The sequence below is a fragment of the Monodon monoceros genome, unplaced genomic scaffold (genome assembly GCF_005190385.1).
Source record: "Monodon monoceros isolate NGI ecotype Baffin Bay Population unplaced genomic scaffold, NGI_Narwhal_1 Super_Scaffold_15, whole genome shotgun sequence".
NCBI classification, from domain to species: domain Eukaryota; kingdom Metazoa; phylum Chordata; class Mammalia; order Artiodactyla; family Monodontidae; genus Monodon; species Monodon monoceros.
This window is the reverse complement of record NW_021703771.1, coordinates 16,187,640-16,203,221: the sequence shown is the minus strand read 5'-3', so window position 1 is coordinate 16,203,221 and position 15,582 is coordinate 16,187,640. Positions and strand designations below refer to the sequence as shown.

The window sequence follows — 15,582 nt, the reverse complement described above, 5'->3', positions numbered from 1 at the left end:
GGACCGGGGCACGAACCTGTGTCCCCTGTATCAGCAGGCGGACTCTCAACCACTGCGCCACCAGGGAAGCCCTTTCATTTTGATTTTAAATGTTATTTTATTTGTTCACATTTTCTGATTCTTCTTTATTTACCCAAGAATTGGATATTCGCTTTCTCTTAGTTTTCTTTTATGTGAGAAATAAATGTGTATGAGCATAGGAGATAATTGTTATTAAATGTTTATTTTTAATGTATTTATGGGTTTGATCATCTGACTTTTTGATAAATAAATTACTGATTATAGGTAAATGATTAAAAATACATATATATATATCTGTATATACACACACATATTTTTTCCCTTTTTTTTAGCATGGTGTTAGTCTGTATATTCAAGATAAAGAAGGCTTGTCAGCTTTGGATCTTGTAATGAAGGATAGACCAGCTCATGTAGTATTCAAAAATACCGGTAAGAAAATTCCACAAATACATTCCATTAAGGTACAGCTTAGAAAATTTTATTGAAATTTTATTGTTATAGAAATACCTGAGGAAATTTGTGTGGATATGTGCAAAGAACTTTTACTCTGGTATATGTTGGTTGATAACCTTGGTTTTCTTTCAGAGCACTTTGGTTTACTTTACATTTTTCAGATTCAATGTTCATTTCTGTGTATAAGAGTAAAAATACAGCCTAAAAAGGGAAGGCAGCTAGAATTGTAACTACTGTAAAGCCATTGATGTGCATGCAGAAAGTAACAGCATTTGAGCTAGAGGGGGAAAGGAAGTGATTCTTCTACCCACATGTTCCTTCTTCTCATTGCACTTAGCTCCAATTTTTTTGCCCTGTGAGCTTTGGTAATGGAAATTGACTGAAAAGGAGGAGAGGTTTAAATGGGGGCACTAGTTAATTTGCATTTTAACTAGTGAGCAAGCTAAGTAAGGACATGTTCTTCATTTTTATTTCTCTCTTGGACACTATATTGCAAGTTACAGTTATAATTCCATTCAAGAACTTTATAAGCCTTCCAATATAAAAATGAAGATTTATATCATAATTAGCTGTGATTAGGTTTTATCCCAGTTTAATGGATATTGGCCCAACCTCTAGTGTGATTTTAAATCTATCAAGAGCAAACTATTGGAAGATGATGTTTCTCTAGAAATAGGAACTAATATCATGTTTGCTTCATTTAGAACTTTTATATATTAAATGTTTTAATAACATTTTGCATTTAAATAATTACATGTATTATTTTCATGGAAACTAGGTCGATATGGCGGGTGGTATTTTAATCATTTGGCAGTTAAACTTTAACTTCTAAAGAAACAAGGGTTAAAGTGTTAGATTGCTTACATTGGGACAGGCCTGTGCTGAATTGGATTTTCAGATTTCTGTTCTTAGAGTTATACAGTAAATTATTAGATTCATAATTTAAAAGAGAGGGTTGGTAGTATCTTTCTAAATATGGTAATTAAATTAGTTTTTGTGAAGAATCATGTTTGAGGTAAACTGATTAGTGGAGTATATCTATAATTAAACTACACTGATACTTGTTTAAAATGTAAAAGAGTATAAAAACTAATTTTCATTTTAGATCCTACAGATGTCTACACTTGGGGAGATAATACAAATTTCACCCTGGGTCATGGAAGCCAGAATAGCAAACATCATCCCGAGTTGGTGGATCTGTTCTCTAGGAGTGGGGTTTATATCAAGCAGGTATGTTGAAATACAGTCTGAGTACTTTTAGAGATTAAAAAGAACTTTTGTATTTGATAGCTTATCTTTTCATTTGGATTATGTTAACTTTGGTGAAGGTGCAGTAACATATTTGAATGAAGAAATTGATCAACAGAACTTTACTAATTCTTTTTAGATTTTGTTAGTCTTAATCATATTTAGACTATGTAAAATATCATAAAACTATGAGATGTTTGTGTAAGGCATGTTAGAAGTTAGAAGGCATTATACAGATATTAATTTTAAAAAGGTAGAGCTTGTGTTGATTTTCTAGTTTTTCTTTCTACTTAATTAATTAGAGTTCTTCAAATTGTTTCTCAAGTGAATTTGTTGATACTCAAATGAAGTTTGTTATTAGTTTTAGGTAAGTGAACCTGAGTTCTTAAATATAAGTAATTGTAAAATTTTAATTGATAATTGTAAAGGTTTGGTCTTTGGCCTTATATCATTATTCTGGATGATTCCACTTCAGTGGATTTTGCTACTGTTGGCATACTCATCTTTCTTTGTAACTCTCGTGTGTGTGTGTGTGTGTGTGTGTGTGTGTGTGTGTGTGTGTAATTTATATCTGTAGCCTCAGCTTTTCTTCCTCTTGAGTTTCATTTCAGTTGTACTCCGGACATTCTTTCAAAGTTTTTAAATTTAACTGTCTGAAGTGCTAATTTTGCCATTCCTAAACTTTCTCTACTTAATTTTTAAAGCTATAAATCTCAGTTTCTGAATCCTGAAAATTACACCTCAGAATATGTCTTTTGAGTTCATCTCTGCGTGATTTTTTTTCCTGATGTAATAGTTAATGTCATTCCCCTTTTATTCCGCCAAATATTTGGATTATATATTATATGGCCACCATATTTAGGGTTCTGTAGAACACTGTTTTTCACACCAAAAGTCATTAATTAATGTATCACAGTTAGCAGTTTAAAAAAAATGAAATAGAAGAGTTAAACTCAAGAGAATATTAAAATTTGAGAGGCCAAGAACAGGAGCCCACATGGGAATGAAGAGTGACTAGAGAAGTAGAGAGTAGAGTGGTGTCCTGAAAGCTAGGATTCTGACTGGCCATCTACATAGACCTCGAGGGAACTTAGGATATTGAAAGGACTTGGGATGGACCAGAGTCATAAGCCTGGGGTCAGATTTTCTAGTGAGGGTGAGGAAAGCTGTTAGAGCAGGGCTGGCTGCTCTTCCTCACCTAGTTCAGAGCCTTAGGTAGATGTCGCTAATCAGTCACAGCATACTCTTGTTCTCCCTTCGTCCCTCCCTCCCTCCCTCCGTCTTCTCTCCCCTCTCTGTTTTAAACTGAACTTGAACAGGTCCTCAGAATTCACCCATCAACAGCCACTAATGATTGATCAGAGCTGAGGCACTTAGAAAGATACCTGTTTTCCTTTTCTGACTTAGTACATGATATAGTCAGATTTCATGAGGTGAGATTTTTCAGGAGCAGAGATTTTTACACAAAAGTGAAGGAATAATAAAGATGTTAAAAAAAAAAGTGAAGGAATAATGGTGACATTAGGAAACGGGCTGATTGTACCTTCTGATCCTAAGATATATGTGCTGTAGAAGAATTGAGCATATTCCACTTGGTAGGGTTAAGGATGAAACAGTGTACCCAAAGAGAAAACTACATTTCAGTTAAGGCAAGGATATGAGAGTATTTTGTGAAGAAATTAAGGATGTAAGGGATTTTTTTTTTTTTTTTTTTAACTACGAAAAGGAGGATTGAAACACAAGCACAGTGGATAGGTTTGAGAGGAAGGAAAGCAGTGTAAATTTCAGTAAGAAAAATGGAAGCAAGTTAATGGGAATATTTACTGAGCACCATTGAGAGCCCTATTACTCACTGAAAAAGGGCTGATTCTGTCGTATAGTACCAGATGAATTAACTGCCATGGGACAGAGATGATTATTATTAGCATAATATATTCCTCAGAATTAAGATGAAAATGCATGTCAGTTACCTCCTTAAAAAATTCAGAGGTTTTAAAGTTGGAGGTCTTACACTCTGGTATTGGCTGTTTTGTAGAAGTCAGAGATTATAGAATGGCATCCTAATATTGAATATAGAATTGAACAAAATGTATTACTTCTGGCTTCATGAAATAATTTTTCCCTTACAGACTGTAACTTTGTATTACACATTTGAATACAATTTTGGGTTTTATTTTTAGACTTTTCAGGTATTTGTGGTACAGCTAATAAATAAGATAGTGATTTTTGCATTATCATAGGCACATGTATTTACAGAACTCGCCAAGTGGTTTAGGGATATGTGTAAACAGAGCTTGCAATTCAGCTTGTAACTTTTTTTTTTTTGGCTGCTTTGGGCCTTCTTTGCTGCGCGCGGGCTTTCTCTAGTTACTGTGAACAGGGACTACTCTTCACTGCAGTGCTCGGGCTTCTCATTGCGGTGGCTCTAGGCGTGCGGGCTTCAGTAGTTGTGGTGTGCAGGCTCAGTAGTTGTGGTGCACAGGCTTAGTTGCTCTGTGGCATGTGGGATCTTCCTGGACCAGAGCTTGAACCCGTGTCCCTTGCATTGGCAGGCAGATTCTTAACCTGCGCCACCAGGGAAGTCCATGATTTTCTTATTTTTCCAAAGGACCCTGACTTTCTGGAAAATAATTCTAGGATTTTTTATTTCTTAATCCTTTTTTTAATATCCTAAGTTAGAAATATTTATGGGTGGCATAAGAGATGTAAATGCAGATTATTTTTAAAAGTAAAAAAGGATTTTTAGATAGTATTAAGGTAAAATAAGTATACTGATGCATTGAAAAATAGCAAAGTGTGGCCTGCAGGTTACGTATGTAAGTGCATGCATATTTAAAATTGCTGTTGGTTTCCTATTATTGCCTTCTGCTGATGCAGTTCAACCCTTTTAGTAACCTTGTTTTCTGGTAAGAATGTATGAAAATGGAACTGTTTGTCAGAGGGCAAGGAGGGTTCTGGGAAGGAAGTGGGGAAAAGAGAAGAGCTTGAAAATTAGTGTAAAATTATTTAAAGCCATGTAATTATATTAAAGATATATTAGACAAAATCAGAGGTATAAAAAGCATGTACTGTTTACCCCCCCCACTCCCTGTTTATAAGGTGATGTTGAAAAAATACTCTTAAGGCACTTTTATTATTTTCTTTAGTAATAGTCACTATTTGGTAATCTTTATGCTTCATATTTTACTCTGTTCAATTCTTGCTGTTTGAGATTTTATGAAATTGGAAAACAACTTACTACTACTTTTTGTAGTTGAATACTTAAGATTTGCATTTTCCTTTGTTTAGTCTCTTGTGGGTAACACATGCTTAATTCCTTCTAAATTTTTCTTCCCCGAATGTCAGTGTTTTTAGACGTAGTTTTAAAATAGACCACCGTATATTATAAATTTTTATTAAACGTTAAACATGTACAAAGTAGAGAGAACAGTATAATGAATCCTAATGTACCCATTATCTTGCTTAAACAATTAGTAGTAGTCTTTTATTTCTTTTTTATAAAATAAAGGATGTTTTATTCACAGAAGTTTAATAATATTCTCTTGTTTTCCTGTAGGTGGTGCTTTGTAAATTTCACTCGGTGTTTCTGTCTCAGAAAGGGCAAGTTTATACCTGTGGTCATGGTCCTGGAGGACGATTAGGCCATGGAGATGAACAGACATGCTTGGTAATTGACATGTCATTATACAGTTTAGGTAACTTTGGTAAAATTGTATAAACTGGAAGCTTCAGTTAACTAAAAAATTTTTTTAACCAACTATAAGGAGAAAATAATATACCGACTGATAATAGAGTTTACAAGATCCGTTACTTTCCTGGTGTATTGTGTTCAAAATAAGGATTTAGATATGATGCAAAATTCTAAAGCATCAAAGAAAAATTATATTGTATAGCAAACATTGAGTCAGGAGAGTACATAAATAAAACTCTTTTCCTGTACTCCAGGGTCCAAGTTTTTATTCATTTTTAACTTTTTATTCATTTTTAACTTCTCATTAAGGTATTTGTGGTCTGAAAATTGGGCCAATATTTTCATTGTATAATCACAAAATTGACTCTTATGCTACTGAAACTTAGTACTAATTGGAAGAAACCTAATAATCATTACATTCAGGAAAGTTATTTCCTCACTAGGTTACTTTTAAGGTAAGTTTTTTTTGAGGGGACTGCTGGCATGTTCATCAATTAAGAGGTCTTTAAAAATGAGAGAGAGCTATGGTGGTCTCTTCCATTTTTTCAAGGGTATGTTATGTTCTAGGCATTGTTCATGCTTTCCGTGCAATATCATTGCCTTGATTTAAGCCTAACAACAGCGCTGTGAGGTTATAGGCCTTATTATCCTCATTTTATACACAATGACAATAATAATAGCACTCATTTATCAGTTGTTTACTCTGAGCCAGAGAGTGTTGTGTTTTGTACTTACTAACTCATTTACTCCTTATGCTGATTTTTTATCATCCAAGATACTATTATTATTTTGTGTTCAGATGAAGAATATGAGAGAAGATAAGAGGTTTGTTTGAGATCAAATAGCTGGTAAATGACAGAATTAAGATTTGAACCCAGAACAGATGACTTTAAAGGAATATGGTATCGTATGTTTGGTTATGCATTGAAGGACTGCATTGATTCCTGTATTCTTATTTATTTCTTCACTACACCAATGAATACTTTGGCTGAAGAGCTCCCTTTATTCAAACCAGACACATTTGCACTTGGTGTATGATAAATGATAAGGGCTCAAAAATCATTTATTGAATCAAGTTGTTTTATTGAAATGTCTCACTGGGATTTTGTATTTTACTTATAAAGCAATGTCCATTAAACTTATCTCCCCCTTGCTGAACTGTACAGTTTGCCTATGATAGATACAGCCGTATAGCAGTCGTATCATTTGGGATGTGGTATCATAAGATTCTGTTTGTATTTTGTACTTTATATAAATGGTTAATGTAATATACTGAAGTTAATTTTATTTTGTAGGTCCCTAGGCTTGTGGAAGGACTGAGTGGTCATAATTGTTCTCAAGTGGCAGCTGCTAAGGATCATACTGTTGTATTAACTGAAGATGGATGTGTTTATACGTTTGGTCTAAATATTTTTCATCAATTAGGAATCATTCCTCCACCTTCCAGTTGTAATGTACCTAGACAGGTAAACTTCTCTTTTTAATTTTTATTTTATTTATTCTATTTTTTATTTTTTTGCGGTACGCGGGCCTCTCACTGTTGTGGCCTCTCCCATTGCGGAGCACAGGCTCCGGACGTGCAGGCTCAGCGGCCATGGCTCACGGGCCCAGCCACTCTGCGGCATGTGGGATCTTCCTGGACCGGGGCACAAACCCGTGTCCCCTGCATCGGCAGGCGGACTCTCAACCACTGCGCCACCAGGGAAGCCCAAACTTCTCTTTTTTAAATTATAAGGTGACCATTGGTGTAAAACCTATATGGACAAAAAATGGAAGGCATTGACAGAGCAACTTATTTTACTTGTATTCAAGTGTGTTTCTTCAGTGGTATATATTTTATTTTTCACAGGAGAAATTAAGCATAGTAATGTATAGATTAACATTTGTTTGGAGTGAGAGAGCACTTGGGACATTAGGCAGCAAACTGCCTGAGATTCAACTTGTAAGTGTTCATAAGCATCAGGGAATCCAGATATTTTGGGTTTGAAACTTAAATAATTTTGAGGCCCTCCTTAAGAAAAAAATAGAAATTTTATAAGTAAAAAGTGGGCCATGTAAATGAGGCATCCAGAAACTTAAGCTTATTGGCTTCATGGTAGATCTGTCTCTGCGCAGAAATCATACCTGGCAAGTTTACGTGAGGGAACATAGGTCTAAAAGCAACTGTTTTTGTTCTGTTTTCCTGTTCGCATTTGTACAACCACCACCAGAGGGTGGCCTTTCCTCAACTTCAGGGACCTAGTACGCAGGACAGGACTGGTGCTTTAAATTAATATGTTACTAGAATCATCACATACAGCAAATGTGTTTTCAACTCATAAGATTTTGCATTTTGGGTGTTAGACTTCTTCACTGGTTTAATCCTCTGGATTTAAAATGATTGTTAGATACACATTTTTAGTAATAAGCTTTAAAATCCAATGCTTTTCCATCCTGGATGGCTAATGAATCAACAGGAATTACTCCAAAATAATTAGAGGTAGTTTGCAATCTGTGGTACTTCTTAGGCCCATTTTCCCCAACCAACTGTGGAATTTGTAGATATTTAATCATTTTGCAGACTTTAGAAATGGTAGATTTTACTCCCATTTTTATTCTCATTGTGTGGCTACCGTGGAACTCTGGGTTGATATGGACATAGCCAGTATTAAGTGTGGACAGTTTTGTACCCCAGGAGCCATTTGGCAATGTCTAGAAACATTTTTAGTTGTCACAGCTGGGTGTAGGGGTGGGAGTAGTGCTACCGACATCTAGTGGGCAGAGTCCAGGGATGCTGCTAAACCTCCTATGATGCACAACACAATCCCCGCAACGAAGAATGATCTGGTTCAAACTGTCAGTAGTGTCACTGTTGAGATACGCTGGATATGTCAAATTTAAAAGTATCATAGTTTTTAATAAGAATGAGAATGCCTGTTTTGCATATTGCTTGTTAACAAAAGTTTAATGATTTGGTTTCTATACTGTGACTTTTTTTTTTTTTTTACATGTTTAAACTGCTGACTGAAGATGGCTGCACCAAGATGTCTTGTATTCTGAGAAGAGTTGGGGTGTCAGTATTAGTGCTGAGATCTATTAGTGATGAATGCCATTAGCACTTGAGGGGGGTACTGGCAGCAAATATGCCATATATTTGCTACCCTGGTCTACTGGATCTTGTGCAAAATTCTGTTAGTTCATAGGTACATAATAAACTGAAGTCTTGTTTGTCTTTTGAATAGATGCAAGCAAAATATCTGAAAGGGAGGACAGTCACCGGAGTAGCAGCAGGCAGGTTTCATACAGTGCTATGGACTAGAGAAGCTGTTTACACCATGGGACTAAATGGTGGACAGCTGGGTAAGAAATCCATGATGACAATATCTGAAAAACAAATTGTATTCTTAAAACGGATATTTTGTGATTTGTTTATTTGTATAATTTTTTAGGTTATTTACTAGATCCCAATGGAGAAAAGTGTGTAACTGCCCCTCGTCAAGTCTCTGCCCTTCATCATAAGGACATCACTGTGTCTTTGGTTGCTGCTAGTGATGGGGCAACTGTCTGTGTTACCACAAAGGGAGATATTTACTTACTTGCAGACTATCAGTGCAAGAAGATGGCTTCTAAGTATGTGTATTTTTGTGAAAGAAACATACTTTAATAATAATTCAGCTCTTCCAGCAAATATCTGAGTATCAGCTTTATGCATTCTCTGAAATGTCAAATGGAGAAAATTGAACGGTGGGAAAGTCAGGAGTTTTTGCCTTTGATAATCTTAGTCTTTTGGCAAACATCCAGTAAATATATATAAAAGTTCTTTGTAGGTTGTAAAATAGTATTTCTGAATTACGATAACATACGGTTAAATATGACCTATAAGTTTCCCTTTTTTTATGCTTCAGGTGCACAGAACTAGATGACTCATAATTGTTGGTTTGTGACACTATCATTGGTTCACGTGTAGCCTTTTATATATTATAAACTTATTTATTTAAAAAAAATCATATTCTGTGGACCCTCTACTCAGTCCTTGTATTTATACCTAAGTGGTATATTTTCTTATCTTTGTATCTGTATAGCCAGTTGTTATCTGTTTTAGTAACATGCAGTAAACAAGCAGTTGGCTGTCTAATCAAAAAGTCAGTTTAAGCAGGGAATTATAAAACTAAGATGGGTCTACCAACTGGAGTTCTCTGTCTTTTGTGCATAAACCATACTTATAATACTTATAATGTGTTACCTGTTACTTCATTTTGAATGATTTAAGGAGCAAGTGCTTAAAAACAAGTGTGAAGTAAGTTAAGGGCAGAATCCTATATTTTTTATACATTTTCAGTATTTTATATAGTTGGTTAATCCATATCTGATTTGACAGCCGTTTTTTTTTTTTCTTGCGGTACGCGGGCCTCTCACTGTTGTGGCCTCTCCTGTCGCGGAGCACAGGCTCCGGACACACAGGCTCAGCGGCCATGGCTCACGGGCCCAGTTGCTCCACGGCATGTGGGATCGTCCTGGACTGGGGCACGAACCCGTGTCCCCTGCATCGGCAGGTGGACTCTCAACCACTGCGCCACCAGGGAAGCCCGACAGCCATTTTTTGCTTGTCATATTTATTGTGTCGTTTTAAAGTATTCAGCTTTTATAGAAAGTGTTCTTTTCAGACTAATATTTCATTGGTTTACATAATGTTTCATTATATTATAACTGTAGTAATAAATACAAGTAGAGAAATAGCTCTTTGAGCAGATACAATAGCTCAGTTAGAAGCAGGAGTGTGTAGGAATTCTAGAGAGTAGCTATCCAACTTTTAAAGTAATCAGGGATTTGAATTGAAATGGAACAGAATGTGCTTTTGCTAATGTCAATGAGATGGTAACTTCATGAACAGATACCAACTGTGAGGTTAGCTCATGAGCAGATGTCAACCATCAATATGTACAACTTATCTTTTGTGTGTAACAACTGGAAGGTTATCAATTGTAGGTCATATTTCAGTTATAAAAACATGAAAATGTGAACACATGTTTCTTAGAACTGACTATGTAGGTTTCTTTCTGAGCATGAGATGATTTGTGAAATGTTAGGTTTTGTTTTTACTTTACATTTATAAAATCTGCCCTGATAACATTAAATTACATAAATATAAGTTACATCCAAGTTTTCCCTAAGAAAATTCTTCTGTTACAGCTGGTTACAACATAGTAATTTTGAGAAGAAAAACATTAAACAAACAAAAAAAAAGAAAAACGTGGGTAAAATATCTGAAAGGAAGGATAATCATTGGAGTAATAGCAGGCAGGTTTCACACAATGCTATAGGCACATCACGTGTGTAGATCTAATGAAATGTATAATGAATTGGCTAGTGGATGAGTTATTAAATTAGCAATACTAATGATTTTTATGGTAGGTATATGTATTTAAAGTTGTCCATATTTGAAATTAAGGATTTCTGTTTTGATTTGAGGTTTAAATTTTTTCTGTTAAAATGCAGATATATTTAGGAGCTTTTAGCCTTATCAGTTATTTAATCTAGAGAGAATGTGTGTACATGAGCAAGTGAGGTTTTAGATATTTAATGTGTGTATCTGGGTAGGTAGAGACCTTTGGGGAGGGAAGGACATGCCATAGAAAGAAATGGTCATTGTATAGGGGAAACTCATAAAAGGAGGAGCTAAGGATACCAAAGGTCAAATCATCTTACTCCACCTTTCACAATAATCACCCTAAATTAGTGTTTGAATAGTAATTTCTTTAAAATTGATTGTATGTTTTAGAGAACATGTTAATCTAGAATTTTTTTTTTCACCCAGACAACTAAATGTGAAAAAGGTTCTTGTATCTGGGGGGCATATGGAATACAAAGTTGATCCTGAACATTTGAAAGAAAATGGGGGTGAAAAAATTTGCATTCTTGCAATGGATGGAGCTGGAAGGGTGAGTATATATTTATAAAAAAGCATAGTAATCTTGTTCTTAGTTGATAGCTGTAGGAGACCTGATAATTTAAAACTGTATTGCTATGATAGTGATGATTCCTGTTGACTTTTGTTTCCAGACTTATTTGTTTTTTTTTTTGTTTTTGTTTTTTTTTTTGCGGTACGCGGGCCTCTCACCTCTGTGGCCTCTCCCTTTGCGGAGCACAGGCTCCGGACGCGCAGGCTCAGCGGCCATGGCTCACGGGCCCAGCCGCTCCGCGGCATGTGGGATCTTCCCGGACCGGGGCACGAACCCGCGTCCCCTGCATCGGCAGGCGGACTCTCAACCACTGCGCCACCAGGGAAGCCCTCCCTACTTGTTTTTGATGTCCAGTACTAATTATTGAGAGTTGGGAGCTGGTATTTCAAAGAAAGTATGATGACATTTAACTGATGTTGCATAGTACTGCCTTGTTAAACTGTAGTTTAAAGTTTCATTTATTGGGCTTAAAATGGAAGTAAGAGGTTTTGATAGCTTATTTGATATATACACTGAGTACTGAAAAATGGTTTTGAATTGCATAGATATGAGATATATAACTATTCTTAAAAAATAAAAAGCTAAGCTGGCAATATTAAAAATACATAATGGGAAATTTTCTCTCAAATTTGGTTTTAAACAAATGTGCACATAATATATATGCAGAGATCATAACTATCATATAGAAAATGTAATGTATTTCTAGATCACTATATAAAGAAACTCTGGGACTTCCCTGGCCGGTCCAGGGGTTAAGACTCCACACTCCCAGTGCAGGGGGCACGGGTTCAATCCCTGGTCAGGAAACTAAGATTCCGCGTGCCGCACGGTGCAGCCAAAAAAAAAAAAAAAAAGACTCTCTTACCTCTTTTCATTTAAGTAAATAGAGTTCTAATTTTTATTCCTCTGATAAAATTGTCAATTAAAAAATATGTATCATACATTAGGAACACTGAAAAAATTTTACACTGTGACTGGAAAAACACAGATTGCTTTCTGCTTTTTGTTTATAAAATAACATGCAAGTGTTTTCTGAGGTTTTATAAAGTGCTATACAAATTGACATTTTAGAAATTGAAGAATTAATCATAAAGCTCCACCTGCTGGTACATTACAGGCATAAATCTACTGTGGTTGATGATTTTATTTGAGGGAACTATATTTAAGAATTAGAGATCTAATTTGTACTAAAAGCAGGAAGCAGAGGCATGGAATTGCATTTAAAAGGTTGAATATAAAAACACTTGACTTTGGGGGCTTCCCTGGTGGCGCAGTGGTTGAGAGTCTGCTTGCCGATGCAGGGCACAGGGGTTCGTGCCCCGGTCCGGGAAGATCCCACATGCCGCAGAGCGGCTAGGCCTTTGAGCCATGGCCGCTGAGCCTGCGCGTCCAGAGCCTGTGCTCCGCAACGGGAGAGGCCTCAACAGTGAGAAGCCCTCGTACTGCAAAAAAAAAAACAACAAAAAAAAAAACATTTGACTTTGGGATTTATTTCATTTACATTAATAGGGATCTAGCTTGTTTATACACGTGGATATTTACTTCCTGTAAAATTAATTACTTTGCTGTAAAAATGACAACCAAGCTCTGACGGAATCAGTTAATCAATATAGTCAACTTTTTGTGTATGTAACTTTTGAGTGACCTTGGCAGATACCATTCTGTGCTTCAGGTTTCTTAATTATGAGGGGATTGAGCTTTTAAAGATCAGCAGTATTAATTGCTCAAATGAAATCATACTTGGAATACCAATCTGTGAAGCAGATAAAAGGGTTGCTGCTCTGGATAGAGCTGGATTGGGAAGCCCAGCACCCTGCCTCTGATCGTTCTCCATCCCTGAGCAGCAGCCCCTGAGCTATTTCTCAGGAACACTAAGGTTTGCAGAACCACGTGGAAGCCATTGAATTCTATGATTTTTTTGTCTCTAAGACTTTGTTTTACCTGAGTTATGCAGACATCTCTCTTTTTTCCCCCTTGAGAGTAAAGTTTGGATTTTCATAGGGTGGTTTACATTCTTGTAAATACTACACCAAGTCTGACATTCCAAGTTTTAGCGCTAAGATTTTTGTTTTTCTTTTCATTGTATCTGTTTGCCCCAAACAAGTAACAGTGAAAATTACTTCATAAGAGGAGTGTCTTTAAAGCATTTTTAATGCTTCATGTTAGCTTGATGTATTTTCTGAAAGACACACCATCTTGACTTTTATAGTGTTTATCTTTTACTATGAAAGAATGAACATTGAAACATATCAGAGCTTTTATTTTTAGAGATAATATCTCTTGATTTCATTTTTTGGTTGTTCAGATGCTATATTGCTTTCTATTCCACTGAAATTTGGTTTTATCTTAGGTATTTTGCTGGAGATCAGTCAACAGTTCTCTGAAGCAGTGTCGATGGGCCTATCCACGCCAAGTCTTCATTTCTGATATTGCTTTAAGTAGAAATGAAATTCTTTTTGTCACAAGAGATGGAGAGGGATTTAGAGGGAAATGGCTTGAAGAAAAAAGAAAGAGTTCTGAAAAGAAAGGTTAGTTCATATATGTGAATGGCATACCTTTAGCTAGCGTTTAATTTTATAAGTATTTATCATTAGGTTTAACTGACAAGTGTTATTAGGTTTTATCCCTATATCGCTTCTTTTGATTTTGGTTGTGTGTATGCAGGTAAACAAAGGGAATTCAATCCACTTAAATCCGGAGTTTTCAACCTTTTAGTATGCCCTGAGGTCATGGTACATTCCCATCAGTAACAGGGGCACATTAGTCTCTAACCTTGGCTCTAGGGGCGGGGATATATAAAGTTTAAAAAAAAAAAAACTTCCCAGATGGATTTGAACCATCTTCCAAGCTCCTTTTTTTTTCTCTCCCCAAACTGAGAATTGAGTGGCTTATGCTATGGGTTTTTTTGTTTTTGTTTTTTTACATGTTTGAATATATAAAATTAAACTTTTATAAAGTATCTTAGGACTTAGAGGAAAATTATAGGAAGAATAAGGTTTTTATGTTCATTGAGAATTTTAAAAAGTACAGGTGGTTTTATTAAACAGTTGCTGAATAATTGGAGATAAGTTTTATTCATTCCTTGATGAATATAAAGGAGAGCTTTAATTAAGATGCTACCATTGAAAATAGAAGTCATTCATTACATTATATAGTTCATTCTTAATTATCTGATTATAAATTTACAAACTTGTGGGTTATTTAACATTGGTTTTTAACTTAGGTTAGCAGCTTTTTTCTTTCATCCGTAATTAGTAATCTGTTGATTTTTTTTTTTCTCCTTCCAGAAAAATTTGAATTCATTGACCTCTTTACATCTCATTGCTCCCACTCTAGCCCAAGTCATCACATGATCGACTGCAAAAAATAAGTTTTCTTATTTCCACTCTTGCTTCTTTTTATTCTCTTACCAGAGTGAGCTTTTAAGCTCTGATCCTAATATTCCTGTGTTTAAAAACTCTGATGGTTTCCTCACTTCCTGAACATGGCCTACAAGGCTCCTGCTCTGACTCTTGTCTGCATCTCTGAACTCCTCTTGAATTCTCTCCCTCTCACTTACCACTCTTCAGACACACTGACCTTCAGGTATTCAGTCTTGTCCAGCTATGATTAGTCCCAGGGCCTTTCCTAATTTTTCACATCTCAGCTTAATTTTTACTTCATCAGAGATGTTTTCACTGATTCCTTAATCTAAACTTAGTAACCCTGTTTTACTTTTAATACTCTCTTTGTATTTTCATCATACAACTTATTTTTACTTGCTTTTATGTATTTATCTTTGTGATTAATTTTTCTAATGCTGGTCTCCTATCAGATTATAAGATGGCAAGGACCATGATATAAGGTCTGTATATCCTTATAGAGGAATCAAAGGTTCCTCTGTATTACTTAGCATTCAGCATATTTCCTGACACATAATAGTCCCTCATTAAGTCATCTGTTGAATAAATAAATCAAATTATTATATGCTAAAAGATACATAAGAACATTTATAATTACTCAGGAAGTTATAAACATATTCTTCAAAATTATAAAGCCACAAAGGAATGATTTTTGGATAGTTTATTGAGTTGTCATATTTTATTTCTTTATAGATTACACAAGTCTGTAAACATTTAAGGTATATTTACTATGTGCCAGATATAGGGCTAGGTTTTAATGATACAAAAATATATGACAGGCCCCTGTTCTCAGACACTTACGAGTTTGTAGGGGCAATAGACATGTATA

General features: G+C 35.4%; 1 protein-coding gene across 6 annotated transcripts in view; it reads left to right on the top strand.

Annotated features, from left to right (window-relative positions):
• Positions 1-15,582, top strand: part of IBTK (inhibitor of Bruton tyrosine kinase) — a 92,493-nt gene that overhangs the window by 14,561 nt on the left and 62,350 nt on the right. For all 6 annotated transcript variants that reach the window (XR_003793700.1, XR_003793698.1, XR_003793699.1 and 3 more), the window contains exons 3-10: positions 354-450; positions 1,580-1,704; positions 5,279-5,389; positions 6,709-6,879; positions 8,635-8,752; positions 8,842-9,022; positions 11,208-11,331; positions 13,703-13,880. Coding sequence is in view for 3 of the 6 variants with exons in the window: in XM_029223760.1 (XP_029079593.1) it covers positions 354-450; positions 1,580-1,704; positions 5,279-5,389; positions 6,709-6,879; positions 8,635-8,752; positions 8,842-9,022; positions 11,208-11,331; positions 13,703-13,880 (1,105 nt within the window). In the remaining 3 variants the exon portion in view is untranslated. The remainder of the gene's footprint in view (positions 1-353; positions 451-1,579; positions 1,705-5,278; positions 5,390-6,708; positions 6,880-8,634; positions 8,753-8,841; positions 9,023-11,207; positions 11,332-13,702; positions 13,881-15,582) is intronic.